Source organism: Lampetra planeri, chromosome 37 (assembly GCF_965212315.1).
Source record: "Lampetra planeri chromosome 37, kcLamPlan1.2.h2, whole genome shotgun sequence".
NCBI classification, from domain to species: Eukaryota; Metazoa; Chordata; class Hyperoartia; order Petromyzontiformes; family Petromyzontidae; genus Lampetra; species Lampetra planeri.
The window spans coordinates 9,495,840-9,515,459 of record NC_136143.1 but is presented as its reverse complement, the minus strand read 5'-3'; the positions used below and the strand labels follow the sequence as shown (position 1 = coordinate 9,515,459).

Below are 19,620 nucleotides of genomic sequence, written 5' to 3'. Positions count from 1 at the left end.
CCTCCTCCACCTCCTCCACCACCACCTCCTCCTCCCTCCCCGCCGCCTTGGCCATTACCGCCATCGTCTTCACTGCCGCCGCCGCCAGGTGGGACGGCCCGGTCTCTCTCTCCGTCGGCTCCTCCCGTGTCCTCCTGCGGGTTGGAGCAGCAGCGCAGAGCTCAATAGTACAATAGTAATCACATTCGTGTTCATCGAAGAAAGCCTTGATGCCCGGAGAAAAGCCACTAAACATACTATCCCAGCGGTCGGCAACCCAAAATAACAAGAGACAATGATTTCGAATTCGGTAGAAAAAACAACAACTCAATATTGCAAGAGCCGCAATGCAAGTGGTGAATACGAAACGGTGGTCCTTAATAAATAACATCACGAAGCAGTTCTTGAAGAGCTGCATGTGGCCCTGGAGCTGCAGGTCACCGGCCCCTGGTCTGGGAGATGACGGAGGGTTTAGAGGGTTCGATTAACAACCACGAATGTGAGTCGTGGATAAAATGCGCCTTGCAAATGTGAATTCTTATTTTATTATATGGTGATACTACGATTCATTGTACATTTATACGGTCTATGATCGCACGCTGTTCCATTTCTGAGCTTCAGGAGAGAATTTCTTTTTTCACAGAGGTACTATCCTGTACCAAAAAACACTTTTATAGATGGGATTAAGTATATGCATGTATTTTATGCTCGGGGCACTCTGTATATTGAAACAATGGTGCAAGTATCTTAAATCTCCCCCCACCCCGCCACCCGCCTCTGTCATATCAACAGAATTAAATGGCTTCACCACGGTCGATCGGCAGGTCGTGTCTGGTGGGGTAAAGTGAGAACACTCCCTTCTAGTGGAGGCCCTTCCATGAGCAGTGGCGCATGAGCAAGTAATCGCAGGGTGGCACCTTTACCGTTAGCTTTCATGAGGTCCAATATAACTGTATCATCTTTTAGTCAATAAAAATACAGTTACGTCACGATCACCATTGCTAATTTGTAACTAATTTGGAGGATCAATTTGTCAATTTGACAAAAAAATAATTTGAGGGTTAGCGCACTGCGTTGTAGACCTGGCGCACAGAGTTCAATTCCTGGCCACGGCTGACATCAGTGGCGAGCGATATCTGAACCGCTCCTGAGCACCTCCATCCCGACACTGGTTTGATGAAGGTCTCTCGATTTAGAACGAACATTGTAATAATTTTTTTTGCCATTTGGTGAATCAGAAAACCGTAATTTTCGCCTTTACAAATGCATTATTCACAATACAGGACAAACGAGGATAATGTTGTTTTGTTATTTTTTCTTGTGCACGACTGCCAACTTAGCATTCATAAGTCATCTTAGTCTGGCTCTTTTATTGTACTAACTTGCACGTGTGTGTGGATATATATTGTGGGGGGTGGAATTGTAATGGTTAGCGTGCTGCGCTACGAACCCGTCAACCCGAGTTCGATTCCTGGTCACGGCCAACACGAGTGATGATTATCTGCACTGGACATGGGCCTCCCCCAGGTTGACTCAGCCTCAAATGAATACTTGGTGCGGTGTATAATTGACTAGATGCCTGCTAAGAGCACTTGCCCCAAAAGTCTGTTATGGCTTTCATAATAATGCTATACTGGGAGATCTTTGCCTTGTACGTTTGCTGATTGCTAATGTTGGCATACACATATGAGAAAGCTAAATAAAATGACATTTTATTTTTCAACCCTTTGTCAATCCACTGCTGGAAGAGGAGCCCCTCCCTATGCCGTTGTCATCAATTCGTGTTCACTTTGTTTTGGAAATCCACCACCGCCCCTCCTGTGAAGTTTTCCTGACTCGGTTGGGAAGTTGGAACCTGGGTCTGGGATGTGGCCTAACGGACTCATTTCTCTGATGTTCATAACTTTTGTTGTTGTTAGTTCTTTTTGCTTTGGTGCCATTACTTAATTTGTCTACTAATTTTTTTATTTTGCTTGGGTAGTAGGATTTAAATTTGCTTTGGTAGTGGCTGTATATGCGATGTGATCCCTCTCCATAATGAATGTACAGCGTTATGTGATGCTATTATATTTATTCTCCCATTCCCATCCCCGAATCTTCAGCCCTGTATGACAATACGATGCGGGGAAAACGATCAGACGGCGATGCAGATGGCGCAGTCTGGTGGTGTCCCGTGTGCCATGCTACGTGTTCCGTGTGCCGTGTCCCTTGTCACACGTCCCGTGTCACATCTCCCGTGTGCCGTGGCACATGTCCCGCGTCATGCGTGCCGTGTGCCGCCGCCACCGCCACCTGCATGACGTCGCGCGCGTCTCTCAGGAAGACGACGAGGACCGTGATGTTGTCGCTGGAGCCGGCGTCGCGCGCCGAAGCCACCAGCCGGTGCGCCAGCATGGCGGGGTCCCCGTCGTTCTCGCGCAGGTGCTCGCCCACGATGCGCGCCGCCTCGTCGGGCTGCACCGTGTCGTAGAAGCCGTCACACGCCAGCAGCAGGTAGTCCTCGCTGCCGTCCAGCGGGAACGTGGCGCAGTCGGCGTCGCACGACACGTACGGCTTGTGCTCCATGTCGCCTGCGGCGGTGGTGGGGACGCGGGTGGAGACACGAGGCGTACGGGTGGGTGGCTTGCGCCATGTGCTGTGCGACGCCAGGCCAGATGAACAACACGTGTGCGCGCGTGCGTGCGTGCGAGTGTGTGGATTGAATGTGTGGGGAGCGGTAGTGCAGCAGTTAGCGCGCTACTCTACGGACCCATGAACCCGAGTTCGATTCCCGGTCACGGCCAACACCAGTGATGATTATCTGAATCGGTCCTGGGCCTCCAACTAGGTCGACTCAGCCTCAAATGAATGGCTGGTGCAGTGTGTAGTAAACATCGCCACTGGGGAGATAAAGGTGGCCGGGCATGGTGCTGGCCACCCACCCTCTCGTGTGCCGTGCCGGCCTTCATAAGTCCTCGCTAACAGCGCTTGTTTCAACAGTCTATCAAGTCGATACGGGGGATCTTTGTGTTAATTTTTTTTATTGAATGTGTTATTTATTTTGTATTTGTTTCGTTTCCCCAACCTTTAACCCCAATGGGGTCAGGTTATGAGACCAAGAATCCACTTGGAACTTTCGCCTGGTAGTGTAACCCTTTTTGTCAGAGAATGGTCCACATGGAAGCGGATATTTGAAATCCCATCAAGTGACGACCTTTCATCTCTTGGACAAAATCAACTGATTTTTTTATTTTATTTCTCAGAGCTGGCATTTAGATAAATAAAGCACAAAGTGCCGTTAGTTTTGTGTGCAGACATTGGTGACTGGACTGAGACCAATCAAGTCACTCACCTTGGCTACCTGAATTCAAATCAAGAATGTCGGCGGTGCCTGCTCAGCGCTCCAACCTTTGAGCGACCCGGCGACCACCTCAAACGATCGATATGCTGAACTACGTGACCACGTGACCCACCGATTGCCCTCGACACGGACAGCGTCCCGTTCACCCTCCAGGCTCCAAACCAAATGACGCAGCCTCCCAGAGCCTCTATCCTCTTCTTCTCATCCTGCAGCATTCGGGCACGCACGCAAACAAACGCACGCACCACCACCACCATGTCAAAACATCATGTCGCACCGCAAAGTCACAACGCCACGTACTGCGAGCACTCCACCAGGGTTCTCGTTCAGGCTGTACACCACCCTTCATAGCACAAAAACTAGAAAACCTACATTTCCATACCCGTATTGTTGTACAGGGAAATTTCGTTTTCAGGTCCATACAGCGTACAGCCGTCTCAATACGGGCAAAAAAAGGTCTATTTGTTTGTGTTTTTCAATTGTGATGGGACATTGTGGGATGAACGTTGAGATTTATAAAGGCACGGGGTGACCGATACGGTCTGAATTGGTCTGTAATGAGGTAGGCACTGATAAGGGGTCGATAGCTATGCATTTTGAATTTGGATTTCCCAAAAAAATTGCAACCCAGAGGTTGCTTAGATTCACTCAAAGAGTTGGGTCAGATATACATTGCTGACTCTCATGTTAAAACACAATCTTCATCATTCGTAAACCGTGTATACTTGAACTCCTGTGGGTGTGACACTGAAGCCGATGCAAAGCCCGTTACCACCAGTGTATACAACAGAAGACAAAAATTTCGATTTAAAGCTTTCGTGACTGCAGGGATTCATCTTCTTGGTTCTTTCGGTAAAGTCACGTAGAAGGGAAGTAATAAAATAACAAAAACAAAACATAATAAAATAAAGCAGCCGTCTGCTTTATTTTCACCTGAAGACGGCTGCTTGCGTTGTAGCCGAAACGTCGTGAGAATTATTTTATTTTAAGAAGACAACAAGTGAGTGAGGTCACCTCGCGGTCGGGCTTGTGCGGAGACATGAGCTCCACGGGGCTGCCCTTCCTCACGAGGATCACCTGCGAGTCTCCGAGCCACGCCACGTGCAGTTCGTTGCCCCGGATCAGGGTCACCACGCCCGTAGAGCCGCAGCGCCAGTTCTGACGGGAGCGCCGCAAGCCAGGATGTTTCGTGACACTTTTTTACCGATTGGCCGTGTCGGGTGGTGGAGGGTTACGACACATTTATAAATAACGCGATCTAAACCCAAAAACGTTGATTATGAATAATATTGGTCGCGAAAGCCTGCTACGTGTTAAACAGGATGTTTCTGTTTGCGCGTCGTCGCTTTAAGATGTTCTCTGTTCATATTTTGTTTTGTTGCGTTGTTACCCGACTCAAGAGCCGCATGGCTCACAGGGCTATGCCTGATAAATGAAACTTTGAGGGCACGGGGCGCGTGCCGAGTGTCACAACGACTCACGAGCGGAAATCGGGCACGCAGCTCGAGGGGGGTGGGGGGGGTCTGCAGGGCACAATTTGCGCGCGCGAGCAAAAAAATAAGTGGTTCCGAGACCATCAAACATTTTTGGCAAAAAAATTGGTCACGTTTCCAGAGCTGACGAAAATGCTTTTTTTTTAAAGCCCCAGATTATGCCCCCCCCCCCATCTCAGCCCCCCTCGGCCTCTTCAGAGAGTTCCTCTCATGCCCCCCCCCCCTCTGACTTTCCACAAATTAAACCCATCATCATCCACCAGAGATGGATGAAGATGGGTTTAGTCAACCTCTGAATTGATTTTTCCTGGTCTATTAACGTGATGACTTGTTCACGGAAACCTTGCAGCCACTATAGACTCTGCACGACCTGAGATGGTGAGACAAAATAAGATTCTGACTGACCATAACCGCATTTCAAGACGATTCACTGAACCGTGGAAGGGGGTGAATAGCTGACCAGTTGATTCAGCATGTTCCATCTGATGAATGTTAATTACACTCCAATAATCCTAGGCGTCATCATACTTACAGTTATCTCAATTCTAGCTTTTACTACTGCGTGTACTTTCTGTTTGCTTTCACAAAAAATGCAATTTGTACATTTCAATGTAAAAATACAATCCCGTTACAGTACTGTCCTGTACATTACGAATTGCAAAATATTGGTGGAGTTGTAGTGCATTGGTTTGTGTACTGCACTATGACATCGTGGACCCAAGTTCGATTCCCGGCCACGGTGCCGAGTGAAATCTGAACTGACCCTGCACCCCAAACCCACGCTGACCTGAAGAAAGGTCAAATGACCCCAATGACTGACACGACATAGAAAGGCGTTTTTGTTGCCAAAGGGCTGTAAATAACGGGATGTTCTTAGATGAAAAATTCCATTGTCTTTTTTGTTTTTAAATGTAGTTTTAACCGTGCGGTTGAAACGTTGGCAACATATTCCTCGATGATCAATCGTCAACAGCAGGTAACAGAATCACTCTGAACAATCACAGCTGAGATGTTGGAAAAAACACTTGGGACACTCAAGTAGCTACGCGACGTGGCTTGCCAACGCCACAGCGAACAGGTGGAGGGATTATTGTAATCAAACAATTTACAGCCCTCTGCCCATCTACTGCTGGATGAAGGCCACGTCAGTCACGGTGGTTGTTTGACCATACTTCACCACGCTGCTCAGTGCGGGTTTAGTGAAGTTGGAACGAGGAATAGTTTCTGATGTCACTGGACACTGACGCTGGGCCGTGGCCAGAAATGTCACTCAGGCCAAAGGATTCACAGCAAAGTGCGCTAAGCATTGCGCCACCGCTGGTGGTTTAGATACCATCAAAACCAGAGGTGGGGAACATTTACCGACGACCGAATATGACGTTCCAATGCTTGGTGTGCCACATGTTAACACACCTCAATGCAAACGCCTCTCGCACAGACGAATGATATAAACGCAGTGTTGTCAGGATGAAAATACCCCCTTCTAGTACCAGATTAGTGCGGCTAAGATGCAGTGTGGGTCATTAATACATTACAAGGCCTCGTATGGCCAAAGATTGCCACCTCTTGAGGTACAAAAATCCAGGCAATATAGCGTGGAAAGAAGACTGTCTCACGATACCAGCAGAGGGCAGAGTTACCCATAAATGTATTGTCTTGAGTGGCGTATGATCCTGCAACTGACAAAAACCAGGGCATTTAATGTCCTGTGAAGGCTTGAGAATTTTTCAGGACAGCTATGTGAGCAAAAAAATTGGCAACTAAAATTGTGAACAATACTCACCACTGCAAACCACACTGGCCATTGTGAACCACACTGGCCAAATACGAACCACCACTGGCCATCGTGAAGCACAATGGCCAATTTCAACCCACACTGGCCATTGTGAACCACAATGGCCATTGTGAACCACACTGATCAACTTCGAACCACAGTGGCGAATGCGAATCACAGTGGCCATTTGTTAACCATACCGGCGATTGCAAACTACACTGGCCATTGTGGACCACACGGGCCAATTCTGAACCACACTGGGTATTGGCCAATTTCAACCCATACTGGCCATTGTGAACCACACTGGCGATTGCGAACTACACTGGCCAATTCTGAACCACATTGGCCATTGTGAACCACCACTGTTCTCTTGTGAACAACACCAGGAAGAGGTGGTCACTCCATTGTGGCCCCAGGGCCGCATGAAACGAAGCCACGGCCCGGCCGTGTATGCCCCCCACGTGCTGCTCGACCGCGTCTTGCATCTCCAGACGCCGCAGCGGCGTCCCGCTCCTCCAACTCCACACACCTCCTGGCGAGCCTTGAGCACGAAGCGCTGGTCCGTCTGGCAGAACGCCCGGCGCAGTGCCTCCAGGGGGTCGCGGCGGAACGAGCCCTCGCGTGCCAGGCTCACGTGCAGGTGCGTTGCCGCGTAGATGGCGGCGTCGACGCCTCCGTGGCCGTCGAATATCGCAAAGTACGCCTGGTCGTCCTCCTCCTCCTGCAACACACGGCACCACGGCGCGCATGCACACACGGTCGCACGCCCGGCGCGTGGCGAGGGTCGGAGCGGGCGGACGCCTTCGCGTGCGGAAGCGGAGTGCGTGAAGGCCAACCAAATCAATGTCTGGGAGGCTCTCAAGAGATATGCAAATTCTTTTGTCAAGGCGCCCTTTCCCCCACTTCCAACCCAGCTTAAATATATGCTCCAAGCATGGTGCTGTTTCATTCAGACGCTGTCGCCTCGACAGACCTGGTTTTCACCTGAGGACGGCTGCTTGCGTTGTGGCCGAAACTTCGTGAGAATTATTTTATTATGTTTTATTTTTATTATTTTATTACTTCCCTTCTACGTGACTTTACCGAAAGAACCAAGAAGATGGGACACGTGGTGAGCTGATGGCGCCTTCCCTCTGCCATTCCACTTTAAAGAGCAACATGCACTCAATCAGTAGCCCGCCCCACACATAGAGAAGCGGCCTCCTCCATCTCTCTGATGTTCGCCCTGCCTACTCATCATCCAATCTCGGCCCATTACCAATAACAATCCCCGCCATTTGCTACTAAGTGACAGTGACCTTACCACGGCCATGTGTTAGGCCAGGTGCACTTTAAGGCCATGTGAAGTGTCAAAGGCTCGCTGACAGGAGGTCAAGGGACAGACCCAGGTGCCATGGGTTGACTGACTGTACTGTGACAACTTGCTGCGTTTTAGCCGCCCGGCGCTCAGCTCGTTGTTGTGAGCGTCACTCCACTGCCCTCCGTTTCTGCTGGAGGGTGACTGCCTCCAACTGCCCAGTAGCGTCCTTCACGAGCCTCCTTCATAGAGGCTGATCTTGACACCCCTGGTGCAAGTCCACTCAGCTCCACATCCTTCCGTACCGCATGAGTCCATCTCTTATCCAGCCCGTGTCGTACACGTTAAGTTAAGCCCCCTCTATGCGGCCAAACAGAAGCTGCTTGGGCATGTGGTGGCTGGGCATGTGGTGGCTACATGACCCTGCCCACTACTCAGCTAGCCCCAGCCATTGCCCATGTCGAGTGAGGCCAGAAAGAAATGAAATGCCTCAATATCTGTGTTTTTTAAAATACTTTAAGACACCTGAACATTGGTGGTCATAAAGGGACCTATGGACAGTCCACATTTACATGACAGGGGTGGCCACTGCCTTCGGACCTGTACTCAGCAATTGTTTGTTTAAAAAAAAAAAGTAAAAAAACCACGACCAAGTAAACCCCTTGACTGCACCTCGCTGGTGAAGAGGGCATTGAGGTCCTGGAAGATGACATGGCGGTCCTCCATCTTGCGCCGCGTGTTCTTGATGGCGTGCAGCGAGATCTGGAAGCTGCGGCGCTGGCGAGAGAGCGCGGGCGGCTCCTTCTGCCACGCCACGCACACCTCGCGCAGCTTGGCGAACACCAGGCGCGCCAGCTTCACCGAGTCGTACACTGAGCGGGTGTTCGGAAAGAGAGGGGGGGTGGGAAGCCTTACTGCGGACCGAATAGGAACTTCCAATACCTTTGGCGGGAAACCAAACAGTAGTCGACACGAAACTTTAATCACCATGTGTTCAACTACTTGAAAGACAACAGGTGACTGAATGCAGTGGTGTGGCCAGGTCCAAAATACTCCCCTCTAGCACCCGATTAGTGCAGCTAACATGAATTAATGGATTAACAAAAAAAAAAACGTAAGTTTGCCAGCTATTATGAAGTGGTAGACCTCATTGGAGCTAAATCTTGTAACAGTTCTATAGTCTTGCCCGCACGTCAACCACCCCTCCACGCCCGCTGTCTAAAGTTAGATGATTTTTTTCTTGAAAGTTATACATTAATTAATTAGAGTTCTTAAAATTCAAGGACAATACAATTTTCTGACTGCTCCCAGTGATTTGGCGGGGCAATGTTTAACTATTTTTGTACATCAATGCTGTTCATGGCCCTTACAATATCTGGCACATATAAAATAAGTCTCCAAGTGCAACATTAACACTACCTTACAAGATAAAATCAATAAATATGGCATTGTGAGGTGACTCGGTCGCCTCCATTATGAGGGCACAAACTGCTGACAACATTCAATTGCGATCAAAACAGGTCGCAAGTGTTTCAAACGCAACATTGATCCGTCTGGAGGAAGCTGCCGTGGCGTAATGGTTATGAACTTGGACTCGCAATTTAGAGGTCACTGGTTTGACCGTGCAGCACAGCAGCTGCAACATTGGGTAAGGTTACTTGAATTCCGCCCGTTTCTCACCAGCCAGAACTTTACCCGACCACAGTTTGCGTGCTGTGGGGTAAATTGTGGATAATCCCAACGCTTACAAAAGGTGCAGGTCTGCGTGGAAGAGTAGGCCAAAATTAGAATAAAATTAGGCCCTTTTCTGCCAGCAATGGGGGTAAAAGTGTAGGGTTGCACCTTTACACTTTTCATTGATCTGCAATTGCGCGTCGGTGGTGGGTGGATCAAGTGCTGTTTTATATAAACGATGAAAGAGATGCCTTACCTTTTTTCCATTTTTTTCCATTACCCACAGTGTGCTGAGACAGCGAATAAATAATTTGGGCATCTTTGCTGATGCGTGTAGACAAGGTCACATGAACATCGCTTCTGGCAAATGGAATGGCTCCATTATTCAAATAGCCATGAAATTGAGTCAAATGCAGAACGTGACATTGTAAACATAATTTAGCATCGTTTCTCTCTGGTTTTGGAATGGAATGTTCATTAAATGTTAAGTATGAGATAAGAATGGTTTGATGTCACAAATTCAAGCAATCTCCCAGTTTACTAATACGTTCCTGTATGACTGAAGCATGCTTGAAATGACGCCTGAGACAAAAAGAGGAAACATGTGGATGGGAAAATAAATGCTCATAAAGGCGTCACATTAACTGTTAAGACAAATAAGCAGGCTTGGGGAGGACACGTCGCTAGGAGGGACAATCGGCGGTGTTTTATACTTATTAGAATCAGAATATTGATTTATACATTTGCTCACGTGCAGTGCTTCGTGGATTGTTACATTGCAGGACCGATACCAACCCTGACGCCTGTTGTATATTTTGGGGTTTGCGTGTTCTCCCCGTAGTCGTGTGGATTTTTGTTATTCGAGTCCTTCGATTTTTCCCTCCACATTTAGAAACGTGCGTTTAGATTATCCGGCTGCTGTAAATTTCCACATGATACGCCAGTTCAATGAGCTGTCATTTGTGGCCAGGTCGCTACTGAAAAATAAGTAATAGCTCAGTGGGCCTTACCTGGTCAAATAAACGTAAATATATATATTAGCGATGTGTTTACCATTCCTATACTTTGCACCCCTATCGTGTTTTGTACTGTTTGTTGTTGTAACTTTCTGACCCACCCTTACTAGACATCTGTGAAAAAGAGCTTTATTGCTCATCGGATTCCTTCAGTATGAATAAAGATTCAAATTTTGAGATGACAATGGCTTGGGGAAGATATCATCCAGCAGTTTAAACATGGCATGTAGAACCTGGCAATACAAAACTTGAGATAAGAAGTGCATTCTACGATTTTGTGAAACTCCTGTATCAGACCGGTTTGTGAGGTAGCCAGGAGATGGCAGTACTGCACGTGTGTTTGTGAACCCATCCGTGTGCCGATACATTATCCTCTAGTACTGGGGTCAACAACCTGCGGCTCATTAAGGAGCTGCTTCGTGACCGTTATTTATTAAGGAGCCCACCGCATCGTATTCACCGTAATGCATTGCGTCTCTTGAAATGTTGGTTTATTTTTTTACCGAATTTGAAAAAAATGTCTCTTCTTGTTATTTGGGTTGCCGAACCCTGGGATAGTATTCTCTAGAAATCAAGGCTTTCTTTGATAAACAACCAATTGTATTACTATTGTACCAAGTGGCGGTGCTGGGCATAATCAAACGAAACAAAAGCTGAGGCCTCCAAGCAGCTCAGCAGCCCTGATTCATGAAAAATATATGGGTGTCTTAAATATCAGCTCAAATTCAAATCCTCATAAACACAGCATGCCAACTTACATATAAAATTAATGTCGCTCTTCTCTTGTATGCGCATCTCTTTGATCGTCTCACGGAAACTGCATTTGTCGACATTCCATTTATCTCCCTAAGTATTTATCTCTTGTCTGTATCTCCTCCGTTATCTCATGAATATCTGACTCATTGAAAGGGGGAGTGGGGGGATGGGTCGGGCACACAAAAATATCTTATGCTTTGCCCCCCCCCCCCCCAATTGTGCGCAGTAAACATCTTAACTGCTCAGTCAGGAGTTGCTAGATAAATAGATCACATGTTTGATATGGTTATGGAAATGAAAGCGATGTAAATTAACATGCGAAAAGCTAAGAGGCAGACCTCTATGCAGGCAGGTAGAGAGATCCCATTGGCCTGATAATACACCGTACATAATCAATACACTGTACATAATCAGAACATGGAGCAAGGACACTCAGGGAATGCAGAGGGGTTTGGATCAAGAGAAAACCCTCTGTAGCTGACAGCAACATCTAGCATGGTGAAGCGGAGGATGATGTATTGAGTGCACACTTACACAGTGGTTCCTCAGTGCCCTCCTTGATTTGTGCGGGGCAGAGGCACGAGGACAGGTCAGAGGCCAGCACCTCGGCGGCCGTGGAGCGAGCCAAGGATGCAGCCAGGAGATACGGGGCATTGCTGTGGATTCAGGACAGGTAACAACCCAGCAGCACAATTACCAACAACAACCATAATAAGGGAATTTCATCGTCATCATCATTAGCCATCGTCTATTGGCTGCCTGGTCAAGACATGTCCATGCCGTCGCCGTCGCTCGCAATGCTGCGATGCCACAATGTCACACTCCTGCACGTGGAATTATCTTTCGTCGCTCCATCTCCACGCAGGCGGTAATTTTCTTGGTCACATTCTGTCTCTAAGGCATCTGTAAAATTATCTATCCAAAAAAATAAAATCATCGCAGTCTCCAGGAATTTTAACTCATGGGAAGGTTTGAAAGAAATAAAAACAATACATTGAATATGGGGAGGGGGACCAGAGAACATGGAGAAACTCCCATGCATATGAGGCGATAACACTGAAAGCTCTTTACAGATGAAGGTAGATTCAAGTATCCTTTTCTGTACCACCACATCTGGCCTAAAACCCCTAACATCACATCCTGACTCGACGACTGAAACTGTCTCCTCTGTGGCCCACCCTCAAATTCCTCATCGCCAAACTGAAGATAATCTAAAATCACGCTGCCGTGCATCACGTCCACGCTTGTAAATGTGATCACGTCATCGCAATTGCAGATCTCTCCACTGGCTGCTAACCTGGATCGATGACAAGATCGCAATCCCCATCTTGAAGGTCCTCTATGAACGTACCTACGTCTCCATCTCTCTCAACTCCTCCAACACGTTGTCCCCTACCTCTCTCTGAACTCCCATCTCACTCTCCTCTCCTCCAGGCACTCTGTGCTCCAGCAACCAAGGCTTTCTCTTGGGGTCCTTAGGTAACATTCGCAAAGTAGGGAGTCGCTCATTCTCCTCTGCTGTCCCCATTGCCTGGAACTCTTGCCCCCCCCCCCCTCGCCATCCGTGATTTCCACTCCCTTTGGGCTATTTCGAGTCCGGGCATCAGGTCCCGCATTGTTTCATCTACCTATGACTCTTCCGCATTAAAATTAATATGCGCCGTGTTCTGCACAGCGTCTTGATGCGGTTGCATTTAGAAGCCGCAACACGAATCCAAATTGCATTGTAGAACCCTGCAATTAGCAGCAAATATGAAAAAAAATTAAATGGAGAGCGTAGGCGGAGAAATCAGCGCATCGCAGGATGGGCCTAGCAACCCGAGTGATTCCCGTGATGGCTAATGCCACCGGCGAGATATAATCTGAACTCATCCAAGACTCCCTCTTCACTAATTCACGTTGACCAGCTTGGTGAGGTATGGTCAAACAACCCCCATAATCGACACGGCGTGTGGGGTGACCTTCATCGAAATATAGCTTTTTAAAATTGAATGTAGAAGCATGAAAGTCATAATAACTGAGCGTCCAGTATAGGTATGGGTACATCCGCCGCTGGATGAAGGCATCTCCATGCTCTGTGAATTGTGACCATACCTTTGTATTTGTTTATTATAACCTCAACACGCTGGTCAGTGTTGGATTTCAAAGCAGTGCAGGTACGGGTTGTGAAGCAGTGTACATATTAAAGTCTGTAACAATTCACTTGCTCCGCTTGCGATTGCATGAACCATTAAGACTCGGGGTAATGGTTTCATTTGAGAATTAGTCATTTTTCATCTCTTTTGTCCAGTTTTGTTTGTACTGTCGGTCTTGCCCCTGCCTCGTTCATCCGATTGGCCTCGAGGTGACGCTTGCATATAATTGTAGTGACACCCAACACGGTCATCTTCATTAATGGCAGTCTTTATTTCTTCCAGCACGAGACACAGTCTTCAAAGATTCCCTTCACTTCAAGTGTCTCGAGCTTCTCGCGTTTCCCCCCTCCTTATATATCCCTCAAGCCCCTTTCTCGAAGGTTCCTTGACCCACTTCCCCTCCAGCCAATCACCTTCCCACTTTCTCTAACGGATCCCAACCGACCTCCCTGTCAATCATCCTCCGTTTCCCGCCCTTTTCATTTCGAATTTCTCCTCCAATCCCCTTCATCCATTTCCCCGCCTCTAACCAATCCCCTTTCAGGCCCGTTAAGTACCAATCAGAGGGTTTTATTTATTTTATTTTCTACCCACGTGACTTTACCGAAAGAACCAAAGAGTATGGATCCCTGCAGTCACGAAAACTTCAAATCTAGATTTCAGAGGGCTTTGTTTTTACTTCCTGAGGTGAGTATCGTTGGAAAGTAATGCAGAATCAGAATCTGTATTTTACCGGAGGAATCCGATAAGCTATAAAGCTCTTTTTCACAGATGTCCAGCAGGGGCGAGCAAGAACGTTACAAGAACAAACAGTACAAAAACACGATACAATCTCTACGTCATGTACAGACACCGTAAACGATGCATTCCCATGCTCACAATCGCAAACGTCGACGTGTCCATAACATTTGCGAAACAGAAGATTTTACTTCGATTCGTGAACAGAGCAAAACATAATTTTTCTCGTTCACCATGGTGGTGGACACGTGTTTTAGCAACCACGTCGATCACGCTCACGCTGCCCAAGCCAATGTTTGCTCGAAAGATGACGAAATGTGACCAATATAACGAGTAAAAATGTGTGTAACACGTTGTTCTGGAGGGTGCTCCTTGCCTATAATGCGCGGGGCAAGTCGGTGACATTTGCTGAAGGGGTCGTGGCACTCGAGGGTCGCCCTAGACGAGCTGCTGCCAGCAACTGGTGCCCTCGGGCCTAGGCGAACCAGTGCAATCGGCGCCCCAAAACCCCAAGGGCAGATCTAGGCTGAGGTTTTTGGTAAACTGGGAAACATCTTGCCCCTAGTTTCAATTTAACGTCTTTGTAAGCGGTTTTTTTTTTAACAGAGGCATAATTATTCGGTTTGTCCGTTCCGTCTGTCCAACCAATACATTATCATAAGTGTTGAGAAATTAATTATTCATATTTCCTCTGTACACGCACGGGAATTGATTGTATTTTTTTAATTTGTCTTCCCCCCCCCCCTCGAATTTGGCGCCCCACTTAATTTGACGCCCAAGGCGACTATCGAGTTGGCCTAAATGGACGGGCCGCCCTTGACCACAATCTGCTAATGAGACAAAAAAAAACATGCAAGCAGTCTCGAGGTTATCCCGCTCAACATCAAAGGGACCCTTCAAATATTCTTTGTGTCTTTCGGTAAAGTCACGTGGATTTTGTTTGAACCTATCTCTGTGACTTCACCGAAAGACCCAAAGAATATGAATTCCTGCAGTCACGAAAGCTTTAAGTCAAGGCCCTTCAAATGTTAATAGAACTTGACGTATCGTCGTAAACATCACAGCGGTCTACCACAGTGGACACGACGCATGAGAGGGCTAATCAAGCGCTGCCGAGGAACACTGCACCACAAGTAGCACAGGCTGATTTAGACTTATGCTCTAATAACTTAATTTTCGATTTAAAGCTTTCGTGACTGCAGGGATTCATCTTCTTGGTTCTTTCGGTAAAGGTCTCCCCGACAGACCTGGTCTTCACCTGAGGACGGCTGCTTGCGTTGTGGCCGAAACGTCGTGAGAATTATTTTATTATGTTTTATTTTTATTATTTTATTACTTCCCTTCTACGTGACTTTACCGAAAGAACCAAGAAGATACTAACTTAATGATTTGCTAGATGAAGGCCTCCCTAACCACCTTGTTGGTCATGGGGGGGGGGGGGGTGAAAGGGTTCAGGGATGCCCAGCAACCAGTCTCAGATATCACTCTACACTCCTGTTAGCTGTGGCCTGGAATCGAACTCAGGTCATCGAGTCTTGATAGCGCAATGTGCCAAACAAGTCAACGCTCCACCCCAATCAGTTTATTTATGAAGTACGCAACAAACATATAACTGTCGTACACATTTACAATTAGTTGCCATTGTTTTAGTTTAATTATCAAGCGAATTATAACGAAGGATATGCAGACACATTGACCCCCTCACCCCCCTCTGACCTTCGCATCTGATTGACTCACACAAGTGACGACATCACATCTACCCCCTCCATTTAAGACCGAAACAGGAGGAGGATTTAATTTTTCGATTTAAAGCTTTCGTGACTGCAGGGATTCATCTTCTTGGTTCTTTCGGTAAAGTCACGTAGAATGGAGATAATAAAATAATAAAAATAATACTGACTGTGTTTTATATGCATTCATTAATCCCCCCCCCCCCCCCACTTCGCGCAAAAATTGCTCACAAGTGATGTCATCACATCGACCCTCCATTTAAGACCGAAACAGGAGGAGGATTTCTCCACAACTCTGGCCGTCCGCCTGATGAGGCTGGTTGTGATTACCGGCGAAACGTCGTACTCGGAATTGTAAACGTCGTGGGTTTACTCTCCAAAAACACCGGCGTGCGACACATCTATATTTACGCGATCTAACCCAAAAATATCTATTATGGATATAACGAAGGATTTAATGTTCATGGCGCGGACAATCCAGCATGTTCCACGAGCCACCAGCTGATGTGCGACGAGTCGCCCCTTTCATTACAGAAAGAATGAACGCCCCACAACCCCCTAATTAATTTGCCACGTCCATGGAAACTGCCCCCGATGTTTCATTCAACGCCTGGGCCTGGTGGGGTTTATTTTAATTATTCCCCTCACATTTCGGTTACCATGGAAGGTGCCGCCCTGAGAAGATGAAGATGCGTTTGAACAGCCGTCTGTGAATAATCACACCCCCCCCCCCTCCTCAAAACCCCTTATCATTAACGGATTTTCTGCTCGTACAAGCAGTGCCTCCGCAATGTATTCTAAAGAGAGCCCTGCTGCTTTTAATTACAAATTTTTATGTTGTTGTAGAGGCAGTGCTGGAAAGTGAGTCGGAAGAGAGAACTGGGTGATGCGATCAAAGGAATACGGCAAGGCAGCATAAAAACATAATAATTTATTTCGATTTAAAGCTTTCGTGACTGCAGGGATTCATCTTCTTGGTTCTTTCGGTAAAGTCACATAGAAGGGAAGTAATAAAATAATAAAAATAAAACATAATAAAATAATTCTCACGACGTTTCGGCCACAACGCAAGCAGCCGTCCTCAGGTGAAGAACAGGTCTGTCGACAGAAACGTCGTGAGAATTATTTTATTATGTTTATTTTATAATTTTATTATTTCCATTCTACGTGACTTTACCGAAAGAACCAAGAATATAATAATTAATTTTTCACAATGTTGAACTGATCCCGAGTGACTGTCTTTGGCCATTTTATCATTACATCGTTACGGTTCGGATGGCGTCACCACATCAGGAGGGCTCGTTTTGAAAGAACGCAGCGATGTTTGCGCCCAGGGAAGAAACAAAATTACAGGCAGTCCTCTACTTACGATGGAGATGCGTTACGACGACCTCATCGTAAGTCGAAAATATCGTAAGTCGAAGATGGCCTAGCCTACCCAAGAGTCTTAAAGAATGGTGATAAATTAGCCAAACAGAGCAATTTACAGTACCGTACTGTATAAACTATATACCGTATGTATTTATTAATTACAATACTGTATTGCACAGTAAAATGTAAAGTAAAAAAACCAAGGTAAATTCTTAGCCTACCTATATGAACTGCAATTTAATAGAAAGTTTTTTTTAGGAAACAATCCTATCTGCTATAAAAACTTAACATGCATTGAACGTATCGTATCGTGGTAACCTTAAAATGAAATCGCTGAAGCTACGTATCACACATGCATTGCACGTATCGTAACGTATCATATTGTACTGTACTCACCAAGATTCTGTCCGTCGTCTGCATACTTGAACGATTTTAGGTTGTTGATGGCAATTTTGTCGTATCGATCGCCATCGCAAGATCGAAATATCGTAAGTCGGAACTACGTAACTCGGGGACTACCTGTACTCCCAATAACAGCTGTAAACAGTAAATCATCATGATCTTCGTAATTGTCATACTTTTGCATGCTGTACGTGTGTCACGAGAATGCAGTCAGGTGCTTCCGCAGTCAGAATCAGAATGAGAATATTTATACTGGAGGAATCTGATGAGCTATGAAGTTCTTTTTCACAGATGTCCAGTCGTCACTTCAGACCTGCCTCAAATCTGACATCCACAGATCTATTCCGCTCAAACAACGGTCACGGTGTTTGCGTATGACGAATACATTTCGCAGAGAATCCATTTCTGTATTCCACAAGGAGAAATGTATTTGTATCTGAAATAAGTATGTAAAATGCACACATTGGAAAGGCAAACCGTTTTCCTGGTTGATTTTACTCTGCAACACTAATTATAGACATTTTAATAAAAAAAATAATACAACACGATTGAGTTAACATTCTACCATCATGAACCATGGTCAATCCACTGCTGGATGAAAGCCTCCTCAAGCTACCATCTTTCGCGATCCAGCAATGAAAACCATCCACCCAGCGCCTTGGATTGTTTGATAGTCTGTCATTCCAGAATTAAAATAATGGCAAGAAAAAATATAGAAAATTCGGCCATTTTAAATAATACAAAAAAAGCAATTACAATAGCGAAACCTTAATTATCATATTCTACAGAAAAGACCCCCCCAACGCTGCGTTGATGGTGCTGCATTTCTTATTTTAGACCAAAGCTCTATTCTGTCTCGGTGCAACAATGACTCACCGCTGTTCGGGCTCATCTTTGCACAAACACCTTCGCTTTTTTTGCTCTCTTTTTTTTCTGCTGATGGAGCAATAACTGCTCCCTTATTGGCTTAATAAACTGGCCCCATTATTTCAATTGCCGCGCCAGGAGATTGGACCAGAGACCTCTAGATTGGAAGTCCAATTTGCTCAGCATTACGCCAGTACGCTTCACCAACTCAATGTCTCCTGTCCCCAAAATCTAAACCCCAAGCTCATTAATGCACTAAAATGTAAGTGTCAAAAAAACAACTATGGTGGTGGTAGTGAAGCGTTGGATTGAAAGCACCCGCTGCTTGGAAAACTAACAAAAAACACAGGTCGGATCTGCCTCAATTACCAACAAATACTTTTTACTGCCGGACGGACGGAAGAAATTGGGAGGATTAAGAGAAACCTGGAACCGTTAATTTGCAAATGCCATGCCACTAGATCGAATAGAATCGTTGACGACCGGATTCCAAGTCCACCACGCTCGCAAAACTATTTATAGGGATGGCCGTGTCACAACCGTGGGGGGAGATGGCAGTGGTGTGGCAGGGGTGGGGGAGGTATCCACCAAGGTGACACACATCCCCACCGTAAATATTTTATGGGGCTATTCAGTGAGAACAGTTGCCCTTTTTGTAGCAGCTCACTTGGAGGAGAGGAGGGGGGGGCAGCAATTATAGCGGTGCGCTCATGTAGGCCGTTGCCAGATCAGTGTCGGACAAGGCCAGTGTGCGCACGCAACTGGCGGTACGTGCCACGGCCCTGCAGGTACGTGCCACGACCCTGCAGGCTTTTTGGTTATCCACCGCTGAATGAGGGCCTCCCCACGTCGTGCAGGTTTAGGGATTATTATTATTATTTATATCATGGTTGCTGAGCACAAAGGCCCAAAGGGCCAAAATGCCAAGCTATTGGTGACAAACAGTAGCAGCGGAGGTGCAATTAGATGTGAGTTGCAATAACACGTTTCGGGAATTGATCACGGTTGTATGAACTTGGGAATAAAGAGACGATAGGAGGGGATTACG

The 19,620-nt window shown here is 46.6% G+C and overlaps 1 protein-coding gene across 1 annotated transcript in view; it reads right to left on the bottom strand.

The window, feature by feature from the left end:
* Nucleotides 1-19,620, bottom strand: part of LOC144730833 (uncharacterized) — a 77,906-nt gene that overhangs the window by 7,422 nt on the left and 50,864 nt on the right. Inside the window, exons 3-9 of the mRNA XM_078611608.1 lie at nucleotides 11,864-11,985; nucleotides 8,556-8,755; nucleotides 7,116-7,307; nucleotides 4,334-4,477; nucleotides 3,432-3,525; nucleotides 2,272-2,549; nucleotides 26-134 (exon numbers count right to left, since the gene is read on the bottom strand). Coding sequence (XP_078467734.1) covers nucleotides 26-134; nucleotides 2,272-2,549; nucleotides 3,432-3,525; nucleotides 4,334-4,477; nucleotides 7,116-7,307; nucleotides 8,556-8,755; nucleotides 11,864-11,985 — 1,139 coding nt within the window. The remainder of the gene's footprint in view (nucleotides 1-25; nucleotides 135-2,271; nucleotides 2,550-3,431; nucleotides 3,526-4,333; nucleotides 4,478-7,115; nucleotides 7,308-8,555; nucleotides 8,756-11,863; nucleotides 11,986-19,620) is intronic.